The sequence below is a fragment of the Myripristis murdjan genome, chromosome 22, assembly GCF_902150065.1.
Source record: "Myripristis murdjan chromosome 22, fMyrMur1.1, whole genome shotgun sequence".
Classification (NCBI taxonomy): Eukaryota; Metazoa; Chordata; class Actinopteri; order Holocentriformes; family Holocentridae; genus Myripristis; species Myripristis murdjan.
The window spans coordinates 25,139,263-25,167,080 of record NC_044001.1 but is presented as its reverse complement, the minus strand read 5'-3'; the positions used below and the strand labels follow the sequence as shown (position 1 = coordinate 25,167,080).

The 27,818-nt window shown below is 40.7% G+C and overlaps 1 protein-coding gene across 1 annotated transcript; it reads left to right on the top strand.

The window, feature by feature from the left end:
• Positions 1-807: 807 nt before the first annotated feature.
• On the top strand, positions 808-27,818 carry LOC115380765 (uncharacterized). The gene is made up of 5 exons (XM_030081973.1): positions 808-955; positions 26,030-26,409; positions 26,562-26,708; positions 27,302-27,403; positions 27,510-27,818. The coding sequence occupies exons 1-5, from the start codon at positions 808-810 to the stop codon at positions 27,816-27,818; spliced, it is 1,086 nt and encodes a 361-aa protein (XP_029937833.1).

The window sequence follows — 27,818 nt, the reverse complement described above, 5'->3', positions numbered from 1 at the left end:
CCTGCTCTTCCTTCCCTCCCTGTCTTTGTTCCTTCTCTTCCTCCACTAAACAGGTTAACAGGTTATACAGTCAAATCACATTGAGATGACTTTTTTTTTAACACGTTATAGTATATAATAAGCAACGTCTATGTATTCACATTTAACAACTCATTAAACGTCTTAGTTATTTAATGTTTTATTATTAAATTTAGCTTTTGGTTCCTTTTCTCTTATTCTCTTTCTATGTCTCTCTGCCTACCGCCCTCTCTCTTTGATGAAACACTGGTGAGCAAACTGTAGCCAAAGTCAGTTTATTATTATGATAATGGAGAACTAAACTCAAGCAAAAGTTGACAGAAATCTACTGGGAAGTCATATCTTGACTTCCCAACACAGTGGAGCACTGAGGGCCAACACTCGCTCAAAGATGATGGTTTGGTGAGCTTCATCTAAGAGTTTATCACAATGTCAGACGCGGGGACTTTGCCAGAGGGAAGTGGAACAGAGAGACAGACAACGTGAGAAACCTGAGGCGATGGTTAGAGTTTCTGTCTCTTGGGTTTCTCTCCCGTCTCCCTGCTCCTCTCTGCTTGTCAGTCCATCGCTGCCAAGCCAAGTTTGGGATGACATATGACCTCGACACGAGGTGCATTTACATGTGTTAATATTCTGTTTATATTCTGGATATTCAAATATAAACATTTATAGCTCTGTAGCAGACATGCCATTGTTGGGTTTTGGTGACAAGTGCAGAACAAGTGCAACGAAGACACCAATTTAGACAAGTTCCCTTCCACAAACAAGACTTGGCAAGCCGAGCTTAGCATGATCCTGGGAGCCCCAGAAGAGGGACAGCTCCTGGAGAGGCAGGCTTCCACCCGGCAAACCTCCTTCCATCTTCATACCTTCCGGCTCCAAGGACCGGACTTTGTGGGAGCTTTTCAGTTGTCCAGTTCCAACTGTTTCAACACATGTATGTTTGGCTTTGCTCAGTCTTCAACACCCTGTTAATTAGCTGCAGCTCGCCTACTAACAAACAACACGAGCTCAGACAGTGAGCTGGAATGCAGTTACAGTACATAGTGCTGCTGAATTAGCTGTCATCCACACATGAACACATCCCCACACATCTGCATGTACATGCAAGAACACACTCCAGACCATAGACTACATGTGCGATTTTAATGCATTTCAGACATTTGAGATGAGAATGGGTAAAATTTGGGACAGGGAATTTGGAGTGGGCGTGGTCACGTGTTCATGTGGGCGTGGCCTCCAGTAACATCCAGTCAACGAGCAGCAGTACTAACATTAAAACACGTGAAAGTCAAAACCCAGCTCCAAAATGTATTACCTTGGTTCATGCATGTCAAGTCAGCTGTCATTAGAAAAAAGAAACAGAGAGTGTTGTATGTAACTGTGTAAATCATTATCTGTTACATAAAATTCATTTTAGTTTATTCATTTTCAGTCATTATATTAGTCAGTATATTAATCAGTGTGGTGCCTGTCACATCAGATGACTCCTTGCGACTGTACCCTCTGCTGTCTTCAACAGCCATTATTCATGTAGTCAAGATAATGTCTCACAGCGATTAGTATTTCATATTTTATTAGGCTATAACTGATAAAAAAAAAAAATAAATAAAAAAAAAAGTCAGCTTGTCTAATTTTGGGGACAAACAGTGCAGGATTTGAGATTCGGGATGATTGCTCATAATTTGGGACTGTCCCAAATTTCTCAGCATGTCTGGTCACCCAATGCACATAATAGAGGAGCCAGACTGTTAGATTCATTAGGCTCTTTATGGTCGCAGAATCATCACAATGACATATTTTGACGTATTTCGACTGTGCTGGCATTAACAGAGAGCAGGCAGAATAACACCAGAATCACCTGTCTGTAAGTGTGATCAAGCTGCACATAATCAGTAGCTGGCTGTCCATGTCACATGTAAAACAGATTATCAGCACAAGTGTCAGCTTTATTTAACAGCCATTTAAATTAATAAATCCCACTGTGTTTGGCTTTATTGGACTATTGCCAGTAGCCAATAACCGCTGCATTTTTACAGGGCTGGCATCCCTGGATCTAGCATTGTGTTATCATCATATTACCGTTTGATGAATCCTTCACCTTTGGGAAACCAAGTAACCATGGGAAAACAAGTCATCATCCCCAGCAGCAAAGGCCTGTCTTATTAAAAGATGGTGTCTGCAGCTGATTCCCAGAGATTGCATTGGGCTGTAATGGACTATATGGAGCTCAAGTACTTTGGCTAAGTGCTCTATCTGTCCGCCTCTATCTAACACAGATATAGCCGTGTGTCCCAAAATAGAGGAATCTGACATGGCAGAAGCATCTAAGCTCCTCTCCTCCTCTCTCATCTTCCCTGACGTACAGAAAAGTAACATTTCAAACGTGCCCCGGCTCTGATAAAGTCAACCTATGCTGCTTCATTCAGGCACGCAGAAATATCACTGAATTATGGAATATTAACACGTGTTTTTCAGCGACATGGTTCAGTCATTATTCAAAACTCAGGCATGCTGAGATTCAGCACCATGAGAAGACACGGAAGACCAAGGACTGCATCAAAAAGGCCTTTTTTAAACTTGAGGGTTTTGTGGGAGAAAACAGTCATTTGGCAGCCAGTGAGTCAGCCACCCCTCATGTTGATATGCTCCTCAAACTTTCATTTAGTCACGTGTGTAGAACGTGTGAGCAATGAAACATTACATCCAAAAATGATGGTATAACCACTGAAAAACCAACAAGAAAGAATGAAAGACAGAAATATCTGTGTTGAATTCAAGGATTACCCGCTTCTCTATGGGCTGGTAAGATTTTATGACCCTTAAACTTGCAAAACCCTCTCCCAAGCTACTGTATGCTTTCAAAAATGCATGCACAGTCACTGAGATACCAGGTTTGTCCGCCTTTAATTCCTGAAAACCCTAAGCCACTAAAAAGCCTCCTAACCTGCACACTTACGTTCTGACTAGAGCTTAGAGGATTTTCGGAAAACGCCGTTGGCAGTTATGAGGATTTTTTTTCCCCTGTTAGTTTGTGACCAGTGCAGTTGGGCTTGTAACATAAATAATGTTTTCAATAACTTGCTACTTGGTGCTTGTAGCAAAATAATTTACTGTTACAGCCTCCCAAAGCTGGTTGTTGCATTTTCTCACCCTCAAATTTCAGGATAAATCAGTTTCCTCTCCTGTGATTGAACAGCACTGATGTCCAATGTTCCCCTCATCCTTTGTCTTGATTAAATATAATTACAGAGGACATTTTCACCTCGCCAAATTCAACCTTTCTGCAATTTTTTATGTTAACTGGCAAGCAGATGACAGATCATTTTGATAAACACAAAGGAGAAGAGGTTTGGAAACAACTTCTGGATAAACTTCAACATCAATTTCATATTCATGAGAAAGCTATCTGAATCTCAAACAGTAATTTGTCACTCCACTCAGATTTGTAAATAGTCATTTTACTGTGACTATATTACGCTGCTGGTATCCACCCATTGCACACACACACACACACACACACACATACACACACATAAAGAGGCACAGCGGAAGGATGAAAGACGCCGAGAGATACTGAGTTTGTTGTCTTGTCTTGACGATGGGGATCCATCTGCATGGAAGGAGCACGGACGCAGGGATGCACACACACCTCTTTCTTCACTCATCACACAGTGTTATCAGCACATCCGGTGAATGACATTATCGTCATCTAAGGCATTCACAATTCAGAGTGAGTGTGGTAGAAAAAGGGAGAGTTTCTGTGTGTGAGAGGGAGACAGAGAGAAAGAGAGAGAGAGAGAGCGAAGGCGAAACAGGGTGAAATCATTAATTCCTGGCACTGTGGAAGGAAAGCTAGTGGGGCAAGGGAGGGGGGGCCGGACAAATAATTTTGTGTAGACCAACAGCGCCCCCTGTGGTAAAGTTGCACACATGATTTGTCAAAGCAAATACTGACACTACACATTCCTTCTCCTTATATGCGTTAGTCTCTCTCTCTCTGCTGACTGTTGATCAGAAACAATGCTAAAAGCAGTATATACAGTGTAATGTGCTATAATGTGTTATGTCATTCCTTCAATTCAGTTCAATTCAATCTGATCAATTCAAAGAGGTTTGTTGTCCTGGAGGGATTTTTCTTACAACAAATACAGAACAAATACAGAAAAACTCTCATCATTTAATACAGAGAAATGTTTCAACTACATTTATCATTTGACAAAATCTATCTATCTGTCTATCTGTCTCTCTCTAGCTGATTTTCTGTCTGTGCTAATGAAGCCGTCAGCCCCCAAAGGCACGGAGACAGAGCAAAGGGACAGAATAAAAAGCAGAGACGGACTGGGAGAGACGAGTGTCATCATTCCACTGATAAAGACATCAGCCTGTTCTCTGAGGAGCGTTTCATTTTACTTATGAACCCCAACGGCAGCAGCCAAGAGGAAGAGAGAGACGAGCAGGGGAACAGAGGAGAGGAATAGGGAAAGTGCAGCTTAATGATATTAAATCATTATCACAAGACACTGATGTGGACATTGGTAATATCTTACATTGCATAGCACTGAGGAAGATTTTTCCTCTCTGCTGATTTGTGCCATAAATCAGTGTGGCAGACACAGAAGTTTTATGGCACAAAACAAGAAAAGGACACTGTTCTTTCAAAGTAAACAGAGCTACAGTTTTCAGGCAATGGCATTTTCCCTGCAAAGCAACATCCTTCAGTTTCAGAAACCCTTGCACTAACAATACCACTGATGTGACACAGACGTCACCAGTTTTCTCCACCGTGCTCTGATTTGTTCAGTCATACCAAGGTAGAACAGTTTAATTTGATCTAATATTGTTTCATAAAGATGTTCAGCATCGCGCTCACATCTTTTCCTAAAAATACTCTCTCAAAGACTCCTTTCATCTGCACCTCATATTACCATGTGTCCTGGGGGATCGAACAGTGTAAGGTGAAGTTGCTCTTGAGCTCTGTTCGCAGAGCAGTTTTTTTTTTAAATAAAAAAGGTTTTGAATCAGACCCTTTTCAAATGAATGGTTAGTTAGAGTTCAGGGTTAGTGTTAAGGTTAAGTCAGGCCAGTAAAACAGTTTGGTTAAGGCTACGGTTAGGGTGGTAGGGTTAGTTAGGGTTGAAGGTAAAGTTATGGTTAGTGAACTAAAACAGTTTAGTTAAAGTTAGGGTTCAAGTTAAGGGTAGCTAATTTGAGTTTAAGGTTAGGGTTAAGGTCATCTAACTAAAACAGGTTGATTAAGGCTAGGGTTAGGGTTGTAGGTTTAGGTTAGGGTTAAGGGTAAAATTAAAGTTATCTTATTCCCAACAAGGGCACTAATTGGGTCCCAGTTAAGGTTCGCAGTAAAGGATATGGTTATGGTCAGCTAACAAAAAAAAAAACAAACAAACAAAAAAAAAAAACAATTAGGTTAAGGTTATAGGGTAACATCAAACTCTGATCTAGGATGGCATCAATCAAGTAGAGCAAAAACACATAAAATCCCTTGACACAATGACCATTTGATCAGCATATTTTTCTTTTTCATGCAAAAATTGTGAAAATTACAATAATAATAATAATAATAATAATAATGATAATCGTAAGCCTATACTTCCCATAGGCAATCAGCATCATGTTAATGAATCACACAGTAAATATGCAAAATGTGAATGGAACTAATTGATTGATATCTGGTCAATGTCATACTCATATATCAGTCCAATAGCAACTATCACATATAAACTGAACCAAATAAGTGAGGTGGCAGGCAGATTTGGCAGTGACACACTTGTCAAAACTGCAGTGTCAGGATGCTGGTGGATGAGGAGCAAGTGAGATGAGGTGTTTACTGTCAGTTTTGAGGGGTGTAAATAATGCCAGAGGAGGTGATGCGCACCATAACCTGCATTTTGGCAAGGAAAGAAGAGATCTGAATTTAATGTGCATACTGCAGATGAATTTCACTTTGATCCACTTTATTTATATCCAGACACATCTCGGTAAGACATGCACACTGGTGGTCTAACCAGGGTGACAATGCATGGCTGTGTCTGTTTCTGTGTCAATTAGTCCCGTTTCTGATGCTGTGCCAGCCAATGAGTGTGTGTTGGTGGGAATGTGTGCGTGAGTGTGTGTTTCATTAAACCATTTGGTCAATTTGCAAGCTTTGCTGACATGGCTGCGACTCACACACGCACGCACACACACACACACACACACACCCATCCTGAAGTATGACGGGAGTGACTCAGAGGCTGTTATCCAGAGAAATGGCGCCATTAAATATTCACGTGAATGGCTTCACTCCTCTGATGGATTTAACTGTACACTGACATGTGTGTGTGTGTGTGTGTGTGTGTGTGTGTGTGTGTGTGTGTGTGTGTGTGACTGACCCCATCACTTAATCCACAATTGATGGTCCATAAATGGCAATCTCAATTCTGAGTAACACACACACACACAAACACACACGCACACGCACACGCACACACACACACACATACATGCTTTTGTTGTCAAATCTGAATTGTGTAAAACCCAAGCACGAATTTACTTACTCCCAAAAGTATCCACATGGACTAGCACACACATGACCACACACACATACACAGAATAGAGAGAGAGAGAGCGAGAGAGAGAGAGAGCGAGAGAGAGAGAGAGAGAGAGAGAGGCCAGTGTGCAGTCTGAAGCCATTCATGTGAATATTTAATGGTGCCATTTCTCTGGATAACAGTCTCTGAGTCACTCATACTAAAGGTTTTGCATGTGTGTGTGTGTGTGTGTGTGTGCGCGCATGCACGCGTGTGTCAGTCATCGTTAAGCCAGCCTAGCTTCCAAACTGACCCAGTGATTTCTTCATGACAGACTGTCAAGTGGAGGCACAAATTGTTGTGACCTTTAAAGAGAGAGGGAGAGAGAGACGAAGTCAGACGAAAAGATAGAGGAGAAGTCAATTAATGCTCAAGTTTTCACACAGTGGAAACACCCTTGGGACCAGAGTATAATGAAACCGACAGCACATATCGAAAGACTCCCCACACTTATAGATTCCCATCTAAATGACATATTTTTAGATCACTGTTGAACTAAATCTGATTTGCCTGTTCTCAGCTTAATATCAGATATACTTACGGAACAGACCTGACTGCTGACAGACTGTATGATATTAATAGGGTGTTAGGTTTGGTTGATTGCATGCGGTGCCAGAGGTTGCCATTACATCAATGCCCGTCTTTACACATTCTATCCAGATTGTATGTACATATCATTTTGACCTGATTACATTCAGATCAGGCATTAATATGCATTACCATTGTCCACATTGAGATCCGACTGAGATCCAATTGTTCCTTCCAGCTCAAACAACCAAACATCACATCCTCTTTGTTTTTGTGGTACAAGAAAAAAAAAAAGAAAAAGATAGAAAAACAAAACCAGATGGTACCATCCGTGAAGCTGCACTATTGTATGGACTTTTCTGGATTGTGAAAGATGAAAGCAGAGGAGAATGCTCTTCTTTGCAGCTGCTTTTATTACAGTTGTGGTCAGTGCCACCACTAACTCTAACCCTTAACCCTAAATCATAACCCTAACCCTAATGATCTGGATGTGTGGAGACTCATGTCCCATTTACATTTGTGTTCAATGTGGTTACAATGCACCCCTGACCATCTCGGGAGGTGGTTTGGGGAATCAGATCACAATCTGTCCTCAATGCGTCTTTGATGCATTTACACCTGTACTTTCATGTGGTCAAACCTGATCAACTTGCAATCCAATCACCCAAAATGCATTTGAATGCAACGTGTAACCAGGGTTCAAAGACTACTTTTACATGCACACAAGAAACCAGATTAGTGTGAGTAACCGGGTTAATGCAAGAAATCAAAAAACACATTTAGATATGTTACTCTGATTACTCAAAAACCCCAGTGTACATGTGCTAGGTCTCGAACTCCATTCACCACATCCCCAGGAGTTTTTTCCTAACTGTATTTCCTTGTTTTTGCAGGTAATGCTGACATAAAATTACTATAAACATCTTTAAACAACCATGTAGAACAGACAGCGGTGTTTTTGATCTTAATTTCTTTTGCTGCACATGTGCACACATAAAAATACTTTCAGAAATCCAAGTAAGGGTTTACATGGCCTAGTAATCTAGCTGTGTTAATCAGGTTTCTCTTAATCCCTTAACTCAATTCCAAAGACCTGGTGTTAACTGCCATACATGGGGAATAACTCACGTATGGCAGTGTGTGGTTTTCCAATCACCATTTTAAACTGAATAACTATAACTAACATTTTCTCAGAACATCTGAGCACCTGGGTTTGTTTCAAGTTGACAAGTTTGTCATTGCAGTAGGGGAAGCAGATTAAATTTGTATGAGACAGAACAGCCATCCTCCTGTCCACTACTTTCTGTGTCTCTCAGCAGTGAAGGACACCCCTGCTCCAACATCAAAGAGTCGCTGCCTTTGGTTTCCGGGAGTGATTTCCGGAGAACTTGGCCATGAATTTTTAAATGTGTCTCAAATCGCCCTGTAAGTCCCATTCAGCCGGCATTAATGGTTTTGTGCCGAAATAAAACAGCACAAAACCCGCCACTCCCTCCTCCCGAATTCGATCAAGGTCGGTTCTATTTTTCCACCACAAAGGGAAAGGAAAGCAGATTAAACTTGTATGAAAAGCAGAGGAAGCATTGTTCTGTCAGCTTGTTTATAAGTCAAGTAGCCAGACAGAGAGAACAACCATGGAATAAAATAGAATAGAAATGTCACTCTGTGGAAGTATGCTTACCATTACTCTTCTGATTAGAAATCTGGTAATTAGCAATAACGTTTTGATGGTGTGAGGTAGACTTACCCTTAGATTGTGAAATGACTGCATGCATCTGACAACCTGATTTAAGTAGCTCCTCTCATAAATTGTGTTTTGTACTTGAAATGATACGCTACCCGCAAGCGTGTAGTGTGTTATTGTACCTACCGTTTGGAGAGGTCATTGTGTTACCATAGAAACATGACCTACACCAAAGTTGTGGGTAAAAAAGGTAAGCATTGTATCCTTACCTGATGTTGCTTTTCTCTTTTCTCTTTGTGTATGTGCGTGCGTGTGTGTGTGTGTGTGTGTGTGTGTGTGTGTGTGTGTGTGTGTGTGTGTGTGTGTGTGTGTGTGTGTGTGTGTGTGTGTGTGTGCAAGCTTGTGTTTTCCATAGGGATAGAAAAGGGGTAGAGAGCAGTTCCAGCTGTTTCTAATAGGTTTCCTCCACAGCTTGTCTCTAGAGAACACACACACACACACACACACATACACACATATACAGAGAGAGAGAGAGAGACATTATGCCCTTCTCCTACTGTTCTCCAGGTATTTTGTGCCCTCTGCTCCACCTTGGCCCTTTCACAACAGGGAAAATGGCGTAGCAAGACTCGCGGCAGAAGGAGGAGGGAGAAAGAGAGAGGGAGAGAGAGAGAGAGAGAGAGAAATGAGGAAGCGAAAACAACAAAAACAGCAAGTTTGATCTCTGGAGAGAGAGAGAGAGGTGTAACTTGGGGGATTTCCAACTGAAACGCTCCACTGGCGGCTGGCTGCTGCTGGGAAACCCATTTTCACGTTTCTACCTATAGCTTTGATGGATGAATGGGTGGATAGATGAAGGGATAGAGGGAGAGAGAAACAGTCAATTAGATCAAATTCATTGATCCTTGTGGGAGCATTGACTAGTTTCTCAAGCTCACCACCATCTTCCCCGATCCCCAAATGCAGGCTAATTTGAGTACGAGACAAAAGTGGAAGCTTTCACCTTTCAGCAGAGAAGCTCTTGGAATTAAATCTATTTCCACCAATCACAACACAGCGTTCGTGGAAATGTGTTCCCGTGAGAACAAAACAAAACAAGACATGCCAGCTGTGCTTTACTAAATTATTTAATAACACAATGGAATGGGCATAATTCAGACAAAACCACTTGAAACAAGACACCATTCAACATAAACAACATATCTGCAGCTATGTGCAGCTAACTAACATTAGGAAGGCTTTGAGACGTGGTTTCAAGTTGGACTCTGACTGCAAATTGGATGTGGTTGTGGGGAAATGATCAGAAATGACCAGATACTTTCACTTCCTATATCAACTCGAGGCTTCAAAAATGCAAACGAGCGTTGGGGAGCGTTTGAAAATTGCAGGAGCTACGCATCAGTCTGGAGAGACCAAGGCCATGTGCAAACTGCCAGCCCAGATCTGTTTTTTTGGGATATCCAGCCTGTATACAGATTGATTTTAGAAAGTCTGGACAGCAAAAAGCACATCAAATGCGATGTGAATGAATTGATTTGATGAGCTGTGGCAATTACTCTCTATTTATAGAAATTACTTGTTAACAACATTAACATTCTCTCCTTCATAGCAGTTTCCAGTGTCTCTTTTGTAGTATCATTCAAAAACCCAAATATTTTTTTTGGCCAAACTTGGAGTCACGTCTCTGCTTCTTTACATTTATCTGTGTGCATATGTTGAGTAGAGGTAGCACTAAAACTGTATTTCCTGCTGTTAAAGTATCCTGCCTCTGGTAGGCCATGCCACACATGCAAATTTATATAGTAAGCTGTTACCTTGTGAATTTGGAGTCTAGACACACAAATATGCACTATAATCTATTTGCATGATCACATTTGCAAGCGGAGGAAACATACATGTCCAGAATAAACAGAGATACAGATGTGCGTTGTTGCACTTCACTGGAAAGTTCACCAGCTCATGTACAGATGCATGCACAGAGCATAAAGACATAAAAGTATATGGACCAGCAGACTGATGTTTGTGGACATACAGATTGATGTTTGCAGAGAGAGAAGCAATATAAAGTTTCATCTAAGAGTTTGGGGTAAAATGAGGTGAGTCAGGTAGTTTTCCCCCTCTGTTTCTCCTGTTACAATGGAATAATGCTGCACTAACACAGCAGGAGTCCAGCTCTTGTCTCTCTTTCTCTCCCTCTGTGTGTGTGTGTGTGTGTGTGTGTGGTGTGTATGTGTGATGATGATGATGATGTATGGTGCAATTAACCCAACTGGAAGTGGAAAAGTGTCATTATTGGTGCAATTATCATTAATATACTAAATGAGGTTTTATTTAAGTAAAAAAAAAAAAAAAAGTGTCACAGCAGACAGGAAATTCATCTGATCCCCAGTAACACTAATTTAATTGATCTGGTTCACATTCACCTGTTCCTGCCAGCTCACTGCTGCAGCTACCTGATTACTATAATCGTGGCCTTCCATCACCATTTGTCACAGCAAAATGTCACCGGCTGGAAATAAATATTCTATCGGAAAGTTTTGTTTTTCAAGAGATGCAATATTTCCCAAACATCCTCAGTCACCATTAGGCAAATGTCCATTTCTCCATCAAATCTGAAAACCACAGCTTTAGCCTCTCCTATGTGAAAACTGCTCCATGATCTCCACACCAAGCCTAACTATTTATAATGCATTGCCAATGGTAATAAAACAATAAAAATAAAAATAAATAAATAAATAAATAATTTAAAAAAAATCGAATAAACACTGAGAAAATCTAGCGGTTCTCTGATTATTTCCTGAAAAGTTTAGTTTTTTGGAGGTGTAAAGATTAATTAATAAAGCCCTTTACCAAACAAAACATGTACTGCATCAATTTTTTCTTTCACTTTCCCACATTAATAAGGTCACACGTTGAAATAAGGACCTCTCTAAAAGGGGGGTCATTTAAGTTATCAATATGTTGATGAGTTATTACTAATTAGCAGCAATTCCATTAACTCAGAAAACAATGAGGTGCCCAAAGGTGAAAAACAGTTCTGAATTTAATAAGGAGGAAATATTAATACAGGAAGCAATAACAGGAAATCAAGCCTGCTGATTATCTAATTTATTTATTAAAAGACATGGAAAATTAGGCCATTGTAAAATAAATACAAATTAATTAGGTTTGTGTTTTTCTCCTCCAATCTACAAAAGTCAATTTCCTGGTTCATTGAAACATGCTTGGGGGAAATAGCATGGCTGCAGTTCAGGGCTTCATAGTGAATTTAAAGCAAATTAGCCAAATCCGTGGGAAGCAGAATTTGACACAATATGCAACAGTGATATCTTTATTACATCTTCAGCAACCTCCAGACTGCATACATCCTTGGTTTGGGAGATTAAACCCTGCTTGACCCACTGAGGTACAAACCATTTAGGGAAAGTCAAAGTTCACACCTTTTTTTATCTTTATTTCATACTTTTAAATGGGTAATTGACAGAATCATATATAATTAGCAAAAAAAATAACATACAGTATCTGCAATATCTCTCACTTCAATTACTTTTCCTTACTTTGCACTTAGTATCACCACCATTTATCTTATATGTGAATTGGTAGCGCATTATGAAGAGAATTAATACATAAAAAAAATTCAAAAGAAAGATTTTTAAAAATGAAAAAATAAAATTAAATAGAAAATAATTATACTAAACAGTATATAACATGAAAAATTCATGTATACACCCATACATACATCCCACCCCACTCATTCCACCAGTACCGTCCCCTAGTCCTCACCAACCCATGTGACCAAACCCAAAATTGGGTCCCATTTAATTTTTAGTAACCATTATAATGTAATTATAATTTAGTTAGAATCCAAATGTTCACTCAAGAGCTCAATTGTGTGTGGTTTAGCGCCATTAATTCTTGCTGCAGATAATTCTAATAATAAGATATCTGCTAATGAGCGGCCCACTGATGTACTGGGAGAGCACAGGGATATTACCATCTCAGGACTAACTTTTTTTTCTGCTACTGTACAACCGGCCACCCATAAACGCTGAAAGTAGCAGTATTAAATCAGGGAAAAACACCACATGGAGGAGAAGCAGACAGGCTGATTGAAAGTCAGAGCCCAAAAAAATTAATTTCAACAGTTCATCAAAGTAAAAAAACGGCCGGCTGCCTAGCTGCAGACTTGGGCCTACATCGGCTGTCGGACCCTTTTCGGTCCAACGCTTGGAGAAGGAAGCGATGTCTGAAATAGCGTATCGGCCTCGTTAAAGTTCATTCGTTTCAATAAGCCACACACAGCCTCTTCTCATAACTTCAGAAACTCTCAAGACCAATAACACCAAGGTGAACAATACAACCTTAACACTGTCATTTATAAAGTTAGGTAACAACATTAAGCAGCAAATAGCTTGTAGTTTGCTCACGTTAGATAGAGAAGTAACTAAGCCTCAGCTGAAATGACTTAGTTATTTGCTGCTTATGCTTGTGTTATGTGACCCAACTTTATAGACTAGTTACATCAAAATATAAAAGTCGTATTGTTTACCTTGGTGTTACTGGCAGAGGTTTTTAGACTAACACTTTGTGCTCCGTGGCCTGTAATACAATGGCCTCTAAATATATAATACACTTATTTATTAACGATAAGCACCACAAACAGTAGGCTGGTGCTACTGGTGTACACCAAATGTGATGTGTCAGCCGATACACAGTGGCATTGATGTGATACAGTGTGATACAAAGTGTTAAATATATGCTCATAAGGCTACTGTATTTGGTAATGATAAGCGCACTAAAATAATATATGGTGCAGTATAATAAGGTGGTATGTAAATGTTATTTATCGATAAGGAAGCAGGATAAACAGGGGATTGTCCACCATGGGTCGTGCCAATGGAGGAGGGTCAGAGTGCGGGCCTCGAGGCGCTGTGCTGTTTGAGTTTGACAAGCAGAGGAAGGCTCCTCACCTCATAACTCTGCCTGACATTTGCTCTTCTACCCTCCAGCCTGCCTTGCCTTCCTCCACCTCACCGTTTCATCAGTCCATCTTGTCTGACATTTGCTCTCGTCCTTCCTCCGTCCTCCCTGCCTTCCCTTTCTTCTGCCGTCCCTTCCCACCCTCGTCGTCTTCGCTCTGTCTTTTCTTTCCTCTCATTTCCTCAATCCCTCGTTCCCTCATCTTCATCACTTCATCTCGCTTCTGAAATTTACTCTGCCTCCTCCCATCCTCTCCTCCCTCCTTTCCCCTCTCGCTCTCTCTGTCTGTCTATCTCAAGGACTCTGGCTTCATTTCGTCTGTCTGGCCCTGCTTTACAGCCTCGTAACCACACACACACACACACACACACACACACACACACACACACACACACACACACGTGCATACAAAGGCTGCTGTACCGTGACCTCAGGACCACACACACACACACTACAGTTGTCTCGCCAAAAGACAGCTGTAAAACCAACCAATCAAAAACCCTTATGCTACTCGGAGGCATTAATGCGGGTGCTTGCATGTGTTTGTGTCCAGTTACAAAAAACGGAATTAAATCAAGATAGAGCTTCTAAACATCTCAACACATTTCTTTGAGGAGCCTGGTGTATGTGTTTCAATTGGAACTGAGCCTGTTTTCAGCTTTATATGCTCTAATATGATCAGGATCTGCTCTAAGCCTGTTGTAGAGCCCGCCTAGCCCTGCCTCGTAATGCCTGTCAGCTCAGGTACAGCCAAATCCAGGCACTGTCTTCACAAGTATAAAAAACACCATTCTTTAGCATATTGCTTGCACATATAGGTTGGCGTGTATATGTTTCAATGTCAAATAACCCCACGCATGTTGCACCATGTTTTGGCAGTAAGACATCATCACAGTTGATGAGTGCAGGGTGCAGCAACTGTTTATTTGAATTTTTTTGCAAGATTTTGACCTGGTCTTCCATTAGAATCTACCTGCACAAAGATAAGCATATGTGCGCAAACGGCTTGTCTCATATTAATGAGCTGCCTAACTTCAGCTGAAGTTTTGGCCACCTAAATCAAACCCAAACCTTAACCAAAGATGCTGCTCTCGCCGAAACCTGACAGAAATTGTTTTAGTTAGGTTACGTCAGCATAAGTCATCGTCCCGTCATCCGTGTTTGCAATATGTAATCTGTATTTCAGAGTTTGCATTCATTTCACAAAATTGTATGAGACTGCTGGTTTTGTTGGCAGAGCGCTCATTACGTAGCATCGTTTAGATTGTCTGGCAGCTGTCGACTAATTCTTTGCTGTCTGGACAGCTCAGACTCATTTTGCTGCATGCAGGCTGTCACTGCCTGGCAGGCTGTGCTCATTACTTAGCACTGTTTAGGCTCTCTTAAAGCTGGCCACTGGCTGCAGAGAAGGCTCAAGATAAAAAAAAAAAAAAATGCTACCTTGCAAAAAGCTGGTATTGCTTAAAGACAGCCTGACAGTATCAAATTCAGGATTATGACAATGTAATAATCCTGAATTTGGATATGCGCTACTGATAATGACTGGATAAGAGACTAGATACCTGAACGTGGATAGTTAAGTTTTTGATGTGGTCTCAAAATGTCAAATGTTGTGTCTTGCCTTGTTGAACCACTCTTTGTTTTAATCCAGTACAGAAAATATCATCCTGTCACAGTGGCCTTGAGGGTTAAGCTACTTTTTTTTTGTTTGCCTCAGTTTTGGCAGTGCTGCCTCCTAGGCAAGGTTACAGTTACGATTAGGGTGTGGGTTAAGAGGCACTGCCTACCAGGCAACCTTTGGGGGAGAAAACTACCCAGGGCATCCTTGAGCAAGGCTCCCTATCTCCCCTAAACCCCATGTACACGCTCAAGAATGTTAAATACTGTGATAGAGTGCAACAGGCAGCCGCTTGCAGTCTGTCCTTGTGTTTTTGTGTTTGTGTCTGTCCTTGGAAAAAAGCTCACATGCATGAGGTAGTTTCAAGTGGTAAGTTGCTGTGAATCGGCTGAAATGGTTCGATGACCTTCATCGTAAAGACAAACACAGGCTGATTACGTTTAATAACATTATATGGTCTAATTCACAGCTTAGATTAGGCAGCGCCAGCTTTCTCATAAAACGGTTCTCATCTTCACCTCTCTTTCAATGTCCTCTTATCTCCTTTATTTCTCATCTCCTCTTCCTTTCCTTTTCCTGCACCTTACTTCCTCGCCACCTCCTCTTTCCACCCCTCCAGCTCCTCGACTATCTCTCAATTCATTTTAGTTCAATTCAGTATTCTTTATTGGCCAGAGTGTTAGAAGAACAATATGGCTAAAATTATTAATATAAATAACACCTCTTCCATTTTGTGTGCGTGCGTGCATGTGTGTGTGTGTGTGTGTGTGTGTGTGTGTGTGTGTGTTCTGCACTGCCTTTTTAATGAGGGATCAGAGTTGTTTTGTATTCAGCTCTCACAGTCAGACCCTTCATAGCCCAGTCACTATCAGTATTTCATTTTCTGCAGGGCTGGAGTGTTCCCTTACATTCAGATAATCCAAGTAAGCAGGAAATAAATGATCAAATTTACCATCAGGGCCCCAGTTCTGACACTACTGCACTCACTGCAAAAACTGTCCATCTGAATGAGCCCTGTTGTCTCACTAGTTGCAATATCTTACTATCCTATCAGTGGGGTGAGGTGCACATTGCCTTGATTCAGTGCCTACTGCATATTTGAAACAAGTAAGAATCAAGCTAATTATTCTATTAGCAGTTATGCATTCAGAACAAATGGAAATATTTTAATCTGCTAGTGGATTTTCCCCCTGTTTATGAAAAGTACAGTTTTAAGTATTAAGACGACATTAAATGTCTCAGTATTTGCTATATTTGCTGCTGTACTGCCTGCTCTGTGGATGATATAAACACCCAGTCATCTGCATAGAGCAAAATCCTGATTTCATTCATTCATTCGTTCATTTTCCAAATTGCCTATCCGTAAAGGCTGAATTATGCTTTCGCGTAGGAAGAGCGTACGGAGGTTGTGCGAAGCTTACGGGGGTTGTGCGACCGCCGCAGAGCCTTGCCGCGCGCCTCCCAAAAATTGTAACTACGCGGACCCTCCGCAGCCCCACAAGAGCTGTGATTGGTCCGCCGAAGTACATCATTTCCGGCATTTCGTTGCAACCGGTATCACATCCTGTTGTTGTGCCGGCCGACAGCGCCGTTTTTAAAACAACTGTTGTGTCTCGACTCGTCGGTTGTGTTTGAAAACTTTGGAGAGTGCTGGATCTCGCGGAAGAACGCCTGGCCGAGGAGGTGCGCAAGTACCCGCACCTATACGACTCGTCCTCTCGCCAAGAGCAGCGACCATACGTCACAGGGTCTACATTGGTGGGAGGAGAATTGCTCAGTGTGTTTCGCAGAGGTATGTTGGACACACACGTGCTGCGTAGGAAATGCGTGCTTCGCACAACCCCCGTACGCTCTTCCAACGCTGAAGCATAATTCAGCCTTAAGGGTTGCGGGGGTTGCTGGAGCCTTTCCCAGCGCTCATTGGGCAGAAGGCAGGGGAACACCTTGGACAGGTCGCCAGTCGATCACAGGGGAGACAAGACAAAGAAGCACATTCACACACACATTCACACCCAGGGAATCGAGCCCAGGACCCTGTTGCTGTACTGCAGCAGCGCTAATCCCTGCACCACTGTGCCGCCCAAAAACCCGATTTGACTCCCTAATTGTTCAGTGATTAGCCCGGGGAAGCAGACTTGTCCAACAGTCGTGCTAATTCATTCATCTAAATTTTAATGTCAGCTGGTGAGAAGCTGCTTCCCTTAAAGACTCCTCTTTTCCACTGAGTGGACACATCTGTTCTTTTATTGCCAATTTACCCTCCACAGCCATTACTTATATATATTGATTTTATTATGTCATAAATTTTACTGTACCCCATATCCAACCCTGAAGAACTGTATAATAAAATCCCCTTTACCAAATGGAGACACAAGTCTTTTTAAAATCAATAAAACATGCAAAAAAAAAAAAAAAAATCTCTTTGTTTTATTGTGTTTATAATGGTTTTAGAGTGTGTAGAGTATAATCAGTAGATGGTACAGTCCAGTTTGTCTGTGGTCTTTTGTATTGATGAAATGAGGTCCCATCAGGCAAATAAACATCTTAGAGGTCTGACTATAATTTTCATTTGAATACATAATTAATTTTTAAGTCCCACTGGCGTCCAAACCCACCACCAGAGTTTACCATACTCCCACTCACTTCCCCCATATTTCTTAGTCCATCTCAGAAAGGCATTTATTTTTCAGGGTTGTTTTACGAGGTCAAGTGGATATGGACAATTAATGCATGAATTAATGAATGTGTTCTCTCCTCTCTCCTCTCCCTCCCTCTGTCGCTTTCTGCGGGTATTTCTGCCTCCAGAGCCGTAGAGTTTGGATCTGTGATTGCAAGCCACCTACCGCCTCCATGATCTCTCTCCCAATCCAAATGGATGAGGCAAACGGATGGCCGCCCACCCAAAGCCGGGTCCTGCTTGAGATTATTTTCCCCTGTTAAAAGGGGGTTTTCCTCGCCACTATCGCCAGGTTCCTCCTCATATGGGAGATTTTGGTTCATGGAATGAGCCAAAATCTGTTGGGTCTCTTGTAAAACACCTTGAGATATTCTTTGTTATGATTAGATGTTAGCCAAATGAAATAGAACTGAACTGAATTGAATGAGAGAATACATTTTAGAGCATAGAAAAATAATTACTGAACAGGTTCTGATGCTGGAACCACCAAGTTGGATTTAGTGGGAAATCTGCTGGGTTGGTAGATGATGGGAAGAGGGATCTGTCAGTGCATTCACAGTTTCTGGCTATGGCTGATGGTGGAAAAATCTATGTAAAAATCATTTCCAACATGTTTATCCTCTTCAGGACAAGTCCTTGTTGTTACAGGAAGCAGTGGCGTTTATGGCAAATGTGTTCTTATGTGTTTACAGTAATTCGATGAAGGTACCCCAATTAATTTAATGCTGATATATTAGTGTCTAAAATTGCTTCGTGTGGGGTCTTTAAATTTGAAATCTCCTTGTTTTGTAAAACTGTTTTCAGTATTTTTGTAACTGAAGTTGCTCTACCTCTCCCACAGCTGATGGAAAGATCCCTTTCTCTCTCTCTCTCTCTTTCTTCCTCTCTCTCGCTTTCTCCCCTCCATTGCTCAGCTCAGTTCATTTGCAGCTGAATGAATGGATTCAGTCTCCTGGCACAAGTATAGCACAGAGCTGACAATTGGCATGATGAATGGATGAGAGCCTTGAAGCTGACACACTCCAGTGTGCTTTATCTTTCAGCAGAATGAGAGACAGACAGAGGGAGAGAGAGAGACAGACACAGAGAGAGAGAGAGACAGACAGAGAGACAGAGAGAGACAGTCATTAATTCCTGGCAGTGAATAAACCCAACCCACTGGTTTCAGGAAGAGGGAGAGAGGTGCCTTCTTTAGCAAGGTACTGCAGAACACACATGCACACACACACACACACACACACACACACACACACACACACACGCACACACACACACACACACACACACACACACACATACATGCACATACACACAAGTATACTAGTGGTCTCAGTTTATTAGAAATTTAATTATTGTCTTCAGTAGTAATAGCAGTAGCAGTGATGCAGCAATAAAACTGGAGGTATATTAGTTTATTTTATATATTGGTTACTAATTTCTATGTTAATGTCAATGTGGCGATTTGTTTTATTTTTCCTGATTTTTATGCCAATAATGCAGAGAAAATTCAACTGAAATTAACCTGCAGAGAGAGATGGAGAGACCGAAAGAAAGAGAGAGGCGGGGAGGTGAAAATGATAAATTCCTGATACTTAACATTGACACGTCTCCTACCGGTTATGAGAGAAAGAGAAAGACGTGAAGAGGCTTATGAATAACATGAATATGATTATTTATGACGAATATGAAATAATATGATAATGTGCCGGTGCGTGATAGCTGAGATCTCTACTTGTGAGAGACAGAGAGATTCAGGGACAGTGATGAATGGAGATCATGAATATCATAAATATAATTATTTAATACTACTATAAAATAATTTGATGCCTGTCGCTTTTTGATAGCTGAGAGCTCTAATTGCGAGAAAGAGGGGGGCGGAAATGATAGAGAACGGAGATAAGGATTATGGATATCGTGCTTATTCGTGATTGATGGGAAATATTATGATCTTCCTCTATTTTACGGAGCTCTCATTGGTGGCAGCAGGATGAAGAGAGAGTAATGAATATTTATAATATTTGGATGCAGTGAATGAGAGCAGGTTTATCTCAATGAGGTATGTCTTCCTGGTGAGGAGAGAATCAAAATCCGGGGCTTCTCTTGCTAAAATGCCCTTCAGCAAAACACCCTCAATTTATTATGCACCATTACAATTAGGCTATAAATTTGAAATTGGTGACAGAGACAAAATTTTCTCCACATTACTGCGGTACATTTTAGTCACCTTCCTCTTGACTGAAATGTTTTTTGTTTTTGTTTTTCTTAATGAAATTGCTTGAGAAAAAGGAATTCATATTCAACAAGCGTGGATTAATAAAAACCCCTTGAACTCCAATTTCCTTTAGATTTCCTTTGAGGTGGTTCAAAGTTAGAAAAATAAAATCTCCTGGACCATTTATTTTGTATCTGTTTTGTAAGCTACATCACATTTACATTGAGTGAAATATTCCAAGCCAAGATGCCATTGATTGATGGCTGCACCGTAACATCAAACAGAAAATATCATGATGTCCTGTGCATTGTTTTATACAGATTTCCTATTATTCAGCAGGACATATTGGAAATCTTTGAAAACCTTTAGATCTCCACTAGAATTTAAAATAAAGTTCTGTGGGCTTGAACAATGGAATCTTCTCCAAGAATCCAAGAATGCAATGCACTAACCTTAATTTCTTCATCTCGAGTGGTGATGCATTGTGATCCCAAATGCTCATGAGAAATCCATGCAGCCATTCAAGCTTGAGTTCACACCGTGCCCAACGCTTCATGTTTGTCATATTGAGCTGTGAGCAACAACTCTGGGCGTCTTACAAGTAGCATTGACAATTTTATGAAACTTTAGACAATATTTTCTCCACAGCCAGAAGGCAGGCTGTGCTCCAAGCCAAAGAGCAGGAGATTTTAACCCTGAGGGACAGGCTCAGGGAGGCAGAGCAGGGGAGGAGGTCAGATGCAGCCTGGTGGGCCTCACAGATGAGGCAGAAAGACCAAAAGCTGCAGTTCTTCCACCAAGCCCTGAGTGAGGCCGAGGGTCGCACAGAAGCCTCCTGAAAAGACGAGGAGAGAGGGGGGACAGAGCAGGAGAGCCTGGAGGAGAAGGTACAGAGGGCGGTGGAGTGGGGAACCACCATCTTCAATAAGAACAATGAGACTGCTCCTCTAAGTGAGAGTAAAAATGTAAAATAGATGTGAATACATTGCATGAACTGCATTGATTTTGTTGCAGATGAAAGGTATTAAACTGTGCTGACTGCAGCAGCCAGTAAACAGTCATCACAGCAAAAACAGCGCAATATGCAACACAAAGAGGCAGAGCCAATGCTGTTAAACATCCCTACCAAACATAACAGGGTTAATGTTAGTTATTAACAGCAGCCAGAGCCTGTTACTGCACATGAATTCAGGGTGTGAATTACTGGGGGGTCAGTGGGGTTCAGCACCCCCCTTGAGAATCTCCTGAAGAAACCTTTGAGAGTTGTTCTTTCTAAAAATCAGTTCATGTGATTTTTTTAATATTCAAATCTGTCGGTTTTTTGTGAGTTGGTGCTTTCTCTTGTGGGTCAGCGGCCGAGCTTTCCCCAGTTCAGAAAGGCTGTGACACAGTCCTGTTAGGTCGTCCCAGCCACACGTCCAAAGCTTCCTACGCCCATGATCACCTGCCAGTGATCTTTTTGTGCTCCGAACAAAGTTTTCATTTGTTTCCTCCATGTGCTCAATGAAGAAAACAAATGATAGCAAACTGAAGCAATCGACTTCCATCTCTGATGGCTGTTGCTCCTCTGGTGTGGAGTGATAAACGAAGTGAAGTGAACAAAGTTTTTTTTCTGGATTTTTCTGGATGTTGATAACAGGGAAGCTACAGGTATTTGAGCAAAACTATCATCTGTGTGCACACTGTAAAAAGTGTGACTGGGCTGAATTAGTATTTACAAAATAAACACTAGTAACATATACATGAAAAAAAAGATTGCATGCAGTTTGGTATATTATTGTGTTGATTTAATCAAATTTGAATTACTTAACAATTACATTTTACTCATTTCTGTTTGAATAATATCAGCTAAAAATCACTGAGCAGAATCTAATTATATTTTATTAGAAAAGTCAACAATTAGTCAAAAAGTCAAAAAATTAGTAAATTCTACTCATTGGGGGCTCTATGGTTTTAATCGCCGGACACTTCCGCCCAGAGCGCGCCACGCGGCCACGTCTGTCACAGCCGTCGATGGACTTAATTTTTCTCTCAAGGTAAGATGCTTCAGGAAAGAACACTTCATATTTATGTTGCCCCAGCAGCAGTTGAACATTGTTTTGCGTCACCGCGTGACTGGGCTGGCAGTATATTAAGTTTATTCTGTGTAGTGATAAAAAGTCAGTCGGAGTTTCCACCCCTCCCCCACCTTAACAAGCTAGCTATCAGTCAGTCGAGCAAGACGGCAAACAAACGCTGTTCTGAGAGGTGCGTAAGTAGCTAAGAGTTACATTCATCGAATTTCGTGTTATCAGGTTTACTGTACTCTAACATGCCGTCAAAAGCGGTATGCTCAACGGCTTTACTACTTCTCCGAGCGGGGGTGGGGTGGGTGGGGGTGACAGTGGCTCCTACACATTTTAAAATATAGCTACATCGTACGTTCTTTATTGTAAACTTTTTTCTGGCGTCATGTTTACAGAGCACTTGTTAATGTGCGACATGCTGTGGTTTTATTGATGGAGGCTGGTGTGTTAGATCGGCATCAAATTCCCCGGTCAGCCCCCCACCCGCCTTTTCTGTGTTGGATCCTGTTTTCAAACTGTCGGCTGTGGGTCTTGGTGACACATGAAGCGGCTTTTACATAGCACCAGAGCCCATCTATGACTATCTATATGAGACATTCTCTGATAGCACACGCACGCCGCAGACCTCGGCCGGTGCAGCCATTCATAGTGGCATACACAGTAAATGGCGCTCCATGTGCCGTCTAAAGTTGTTACCGTATTTCACCAATTAATCGCCCGGGCGTTTAATATGCAAAATCGACTTGGACCCCGGGCGTTTAAAAGAACCAGGCGGCTATTCGCTGCAGGCCTTTATTTATTTTTGCACCAGGTCATTATCGTGATGACAGTTACTGTCCAACATATTTTCAGTCGGTCGATTTAATATTACGGTACACCCTTTGTTCTAACGTTAGCTAGCGCTCTTATTTTGACAGAAAACAGAAGTGCCGCACAGTTATTGTGCGGCTAACTGTTTACTTCTGCAAAAATAAGGTGAGTAGCCTTATTATAGGTTACCTCATTATGATGCAAATAATCGCCCTGGCAGTTATTCGGGTGGGCGTTTAATACACAAAATGCATGCAGACCCCAGGCGTTTATAAGAACCCGGCGGCTATTTGCGGCCGGGCGAATACGGGTAAATTGGTAAATAATATTAAAATAATTATTGGCCTCTTGGTACATAAAAAAGTGTTAACTTTTATTGCCTGTTTAGTTGATTTTCATATATTCCCTCTCCTGAGTTGTTGCTTAAGATATTAATTTATTCAAATAACTAAAAGCTATGCATTTTATTTTAGGTGCATGAAGAATCTATCAACAATTCACTGTCAGGTATGTATTGCACTTACTATATTAAACACAGTGTTACGCTAAATTTCACGTACAGTCCAACTTTTTATGAACCTGATTTTGAAATTAAAGCAGCATTAAATATAGAAAATATTTTTTAGACATATTTTTAAATTATGATGACACTTGGTTTGTACATTATTGTTGTTCTGAACATTCTTTGGATGGCAGACAAACTGTTTTAATGTACAACATTGAAAAAGAGCCAACACTTACATCAAAGGTCATTGATTTTATGTGTCACTGTATATTATGTAAAAAGCACAGGTAATGAAGTAGGTTATTGTATACACAGTTATACTGTATATAGAAGTTAAGAGGACTTTTTCCCTCATTAATTTAGGTTTTTGCCAATGGGATGGCAGTGTAAGATCTGCAAGTGTTTGTCTGCTACAAGAGGTAACCTACTAAAGCATTACAGACTACAGCACGCAACATTTGGTTATGGGCAATCTCAGCCATGTCTCTATGGTAATTGCCCTTGTACATTCAAAACACAGGGTGCGCTTCGCACACATTTGTCCAGGTACCATCAAGCTGAGGAAAGTCTGCGCATCTCCACTTTAAGTGTTTAGTTTGTGATGCCAGTTGTTCTACCGAGAAGGACTTCTTTCAGCATATTGGAAATCATCTGAAAGTCCATGAAACTGTCTTTTGTGTGTTTGAGGGATGCAATTTTCGGACAAATATTTACAACACATTTCTGAAACACAAAAGCAGAAGACACCAGTTCTATTCTTTGAGTGATTTTAAGCAGGCTGTATATGAGACTGTAGACCTCTCTGATTTACCAGAGGCCAGGTATGAGGAGCATCTAAGATCTTTTCAGTTGGAGGACACTGGGAAAATGGCCCTTTGGGAGCAGCAGAAACTTGGTGATGTCTACCCCTTGGCTGCATACAGTGTGGGAGGAAAACGCTTGGTTACACTCAAACGTCACATCTGTTGTTTGGTTTAGGTGAATGACATATTGAACTTTACATCTTATGTTATCTGTATTCTAGCACTTTCATGAGTTATAATTATGGTACATGATTATGGTTATGATTCTGTAATTCTGGTGTCCCACTAATAATTATTAAGTTTATTAATTAAGTTTATTATATTCATATATCTTAAAAAGCCTATATAAATTGATTAAATAAAATGTTAAATGATTTAGGAATATTAAATAATTTTATTTTCATATTTGAATACAATGCAAAAATACTTTAAAAAGACTCACTCATTAATTCATCTTTAATTCATAAAATTGAAATTGGTCCAACACAAAGGATAGCAGCTTTAATTTACATTAGACACATAACTAATAACATACATGGCAATACACAAAAAATTGAAAATTTTCCAGTTGCCTCTTTGGTAGTTGGATGTAATCGGCAACCTGCTGACAAACCTTTTCACGAAGAATGTTATATTTGCATCTAAGGGATCACAAGTTAGTAGACAAAACGTTTAAATAAATTTCGATTAAAAATCATTTAATTTTTTTTTTCAGTAATTTATCATGTGATGACAGAATTTGGAAATATTTTTGTAATTAGGTGTATTTTCTTCATTGTATTATTCACTGTATGTGTGGTCTAAACCTCTGTTTCTGTCTGTTCATATTCTCATCAGGCTGGCAGAGATGGAGGAAAAGCTGCGAATAATCATTGATGACAGAATTGAGAAGTTGGTCCTTCCATCAGGAATCCCACCTACTGTGGAGGAGCTGCAAACTACTGTGAAGGAGAATTTTGGAATTTCTGAGGAGTTCAGTCTTCAGTATTTGGATTCAGAATTTGAAGATTACTTCACTCTGCATAAAACTGACCAAATTAAACACAAAGACACTGTAAAGGTTATCTGTGCTGCTCCCCCTATTTTTCTTAACTTGCAGCAAGTTGAGGAAAATTTGCACATTTCTTTTGGTCAGCAATCAACAGACTGTGACTCAGAATCTTATGCAGAATCATCTGTATCAAATGCAGAGTCATCTGTATCAAATGCAGAATCCTCTGCTGGAACATCATCTTCCCTGGACACCATTATCCTGCCTAGACGGAGAAGCACCTCTGAACGATGTCAGTTATGGCCAGAGCAGTTCCCCATTCCACAGTTTGCATATGAAACTGAGATGTACCTTGAAAGAGCTGATGAAGACTACAGAAAGAATGGAACACTTCTGACTTCCTCAAAGGTCAAGACAGACATACTGGAGAAGCTGGCTGAAAGTATATATATGTATACAGCTTATCCATCAAGTGCACAGATAAGTGATGTTGCTGAGGCACTTGTTAAGAAATATCCTTGTCTGAAGGAACCTGGCTCCTTCTCAGGTTACTACGGCTGGCAACAAAGCCTCAAATACAAGATGGCAAATTATCGCACCAAACTCAGAGGCTACGGTGTTCCAGAGGTGATGTGCAATGCCTTGAAGCGCAAGAGTCCTGCAGACCAGAAATCTGCAAAGAATGTGAAAAAGCCTCGAAAGGCAGAAGTAAACTACCTTCCCCCTTATCCAGTAGGAGAAGATGAGGAAAGTCAAGAACAGGAAAGGATTCAGTTGCTCACAGAAGTAACGAAAAAAGACAACAATAAATTGATCAAAGAAAAGATGGCCAAAACCTTTGCACACCGAAGAAATGAAATCATCAACCAATCACCCACCATAGAGGACATCAAAGCCAGATGGCCAGCTCTATTTGAGGCATCTTGTGTGAGTTACATGTGTACAGTAATTAGAAATATTCCTTTGCAGTTGTGAGCCGTCTACTATTTGATACAAAATGTGTTAAGTTACTGCCATCTTTTTTGTAAATCATGTTCATGATCAAAAATAGTTTACAGGTTACACTATTTGTCTTTTAGATCCAGGATGAGTTTCACAGAATCACAACGGTGCACCTGGAACCAAAGTTCATGTCCAAGCTGGATGAATACACTCCCAGGCTTCTGAACCTCTTCCACTCAAAGGGCGGGACCATGGGATTGAAGTTGCAGACTACCCTGCTGAAGGTATCCAAAGTTTGGTCTTATTATGTGTAAGGATTTTGACTGTCTATAAAAATGTGTGTTAAATAAATTCATATCTTTTTGAATGCAGCAGTTTGTATTCATTTAATTGCCACCTAATTAGATATTGTCTACTCAAACATTGTCACCATTCAGTTAGCTCATTTTTATTTTTAAATACAGATTATAAATAATGTGCTCTGTGTTTTACATGTATTCCTCTGCTCTTACCGGTATATGTTCTGTAAATGTATAAATGTTTGACTCTTTAAGCATTAGCTACCACTTGTTCCTATTTTCTAGCTGCTTAAATGATAAAATTCTGGAAAATAGCCTTCTTTTGCAATCTTTCAAAGTTTCATTTTTAGAATGATATTACTTCTGTTTTTCTACTGTAAATTTGAAGCTACAACCAGCAGCATATCTTATCATAAAAAAATAAAACAGGGAAGCAGCTAGTTTGTCCAAAGGTAACAAAACTCACCTACCAGCTCACTCAGTGATAAACATAACATTTAAAATGTTTTCGTTTTATGGACGTTTAAGCCTCTTAGTGTTTAAAAACTGCATCATGACCTTATTTTGTGTCATTTCAGGCTCCTAGCAATCCTACCATCAACATGACCAGAGACATTGTCATCCGGTGTTTGATGTTGTACCTTGGGGAATGTGCTGAGCATCTCTTTAAAGAGTATGATGTAAGTTAAAAATCTTTAAAATACAAAGGTGAGCTCTCTATATTTGTTTATGTAGGACCTTCTTCTTTAGCTGTACAGTCTAATACACCGTCTTCTTGTTTTTTAGGATGCAGCTGAAGACAGTGTGGCACAGGACCTTGCTGTACAAGGGATGAAAATCTACAGCATCCAGACCAGTCCTTTAGAGGGCACAGAGGACATTGGAATCGTGATAGAGGGAACAAAGGCCCTGACTGCGCTGGGTAACTTTCCAAGGGCTTGTGCCATGCTCATTGGGTTGACTTATGCAATGAATCTTGCCTACCCCAAGGACCTCAGGTACACCTTTGAAGCCTTTCAGAAACTCTTCCTTGAGCTGGATTGTTCAAAGCTTTCCCCAAAAGTGAACAGCCTCAAGAACAAGCTGTTGGCTTAA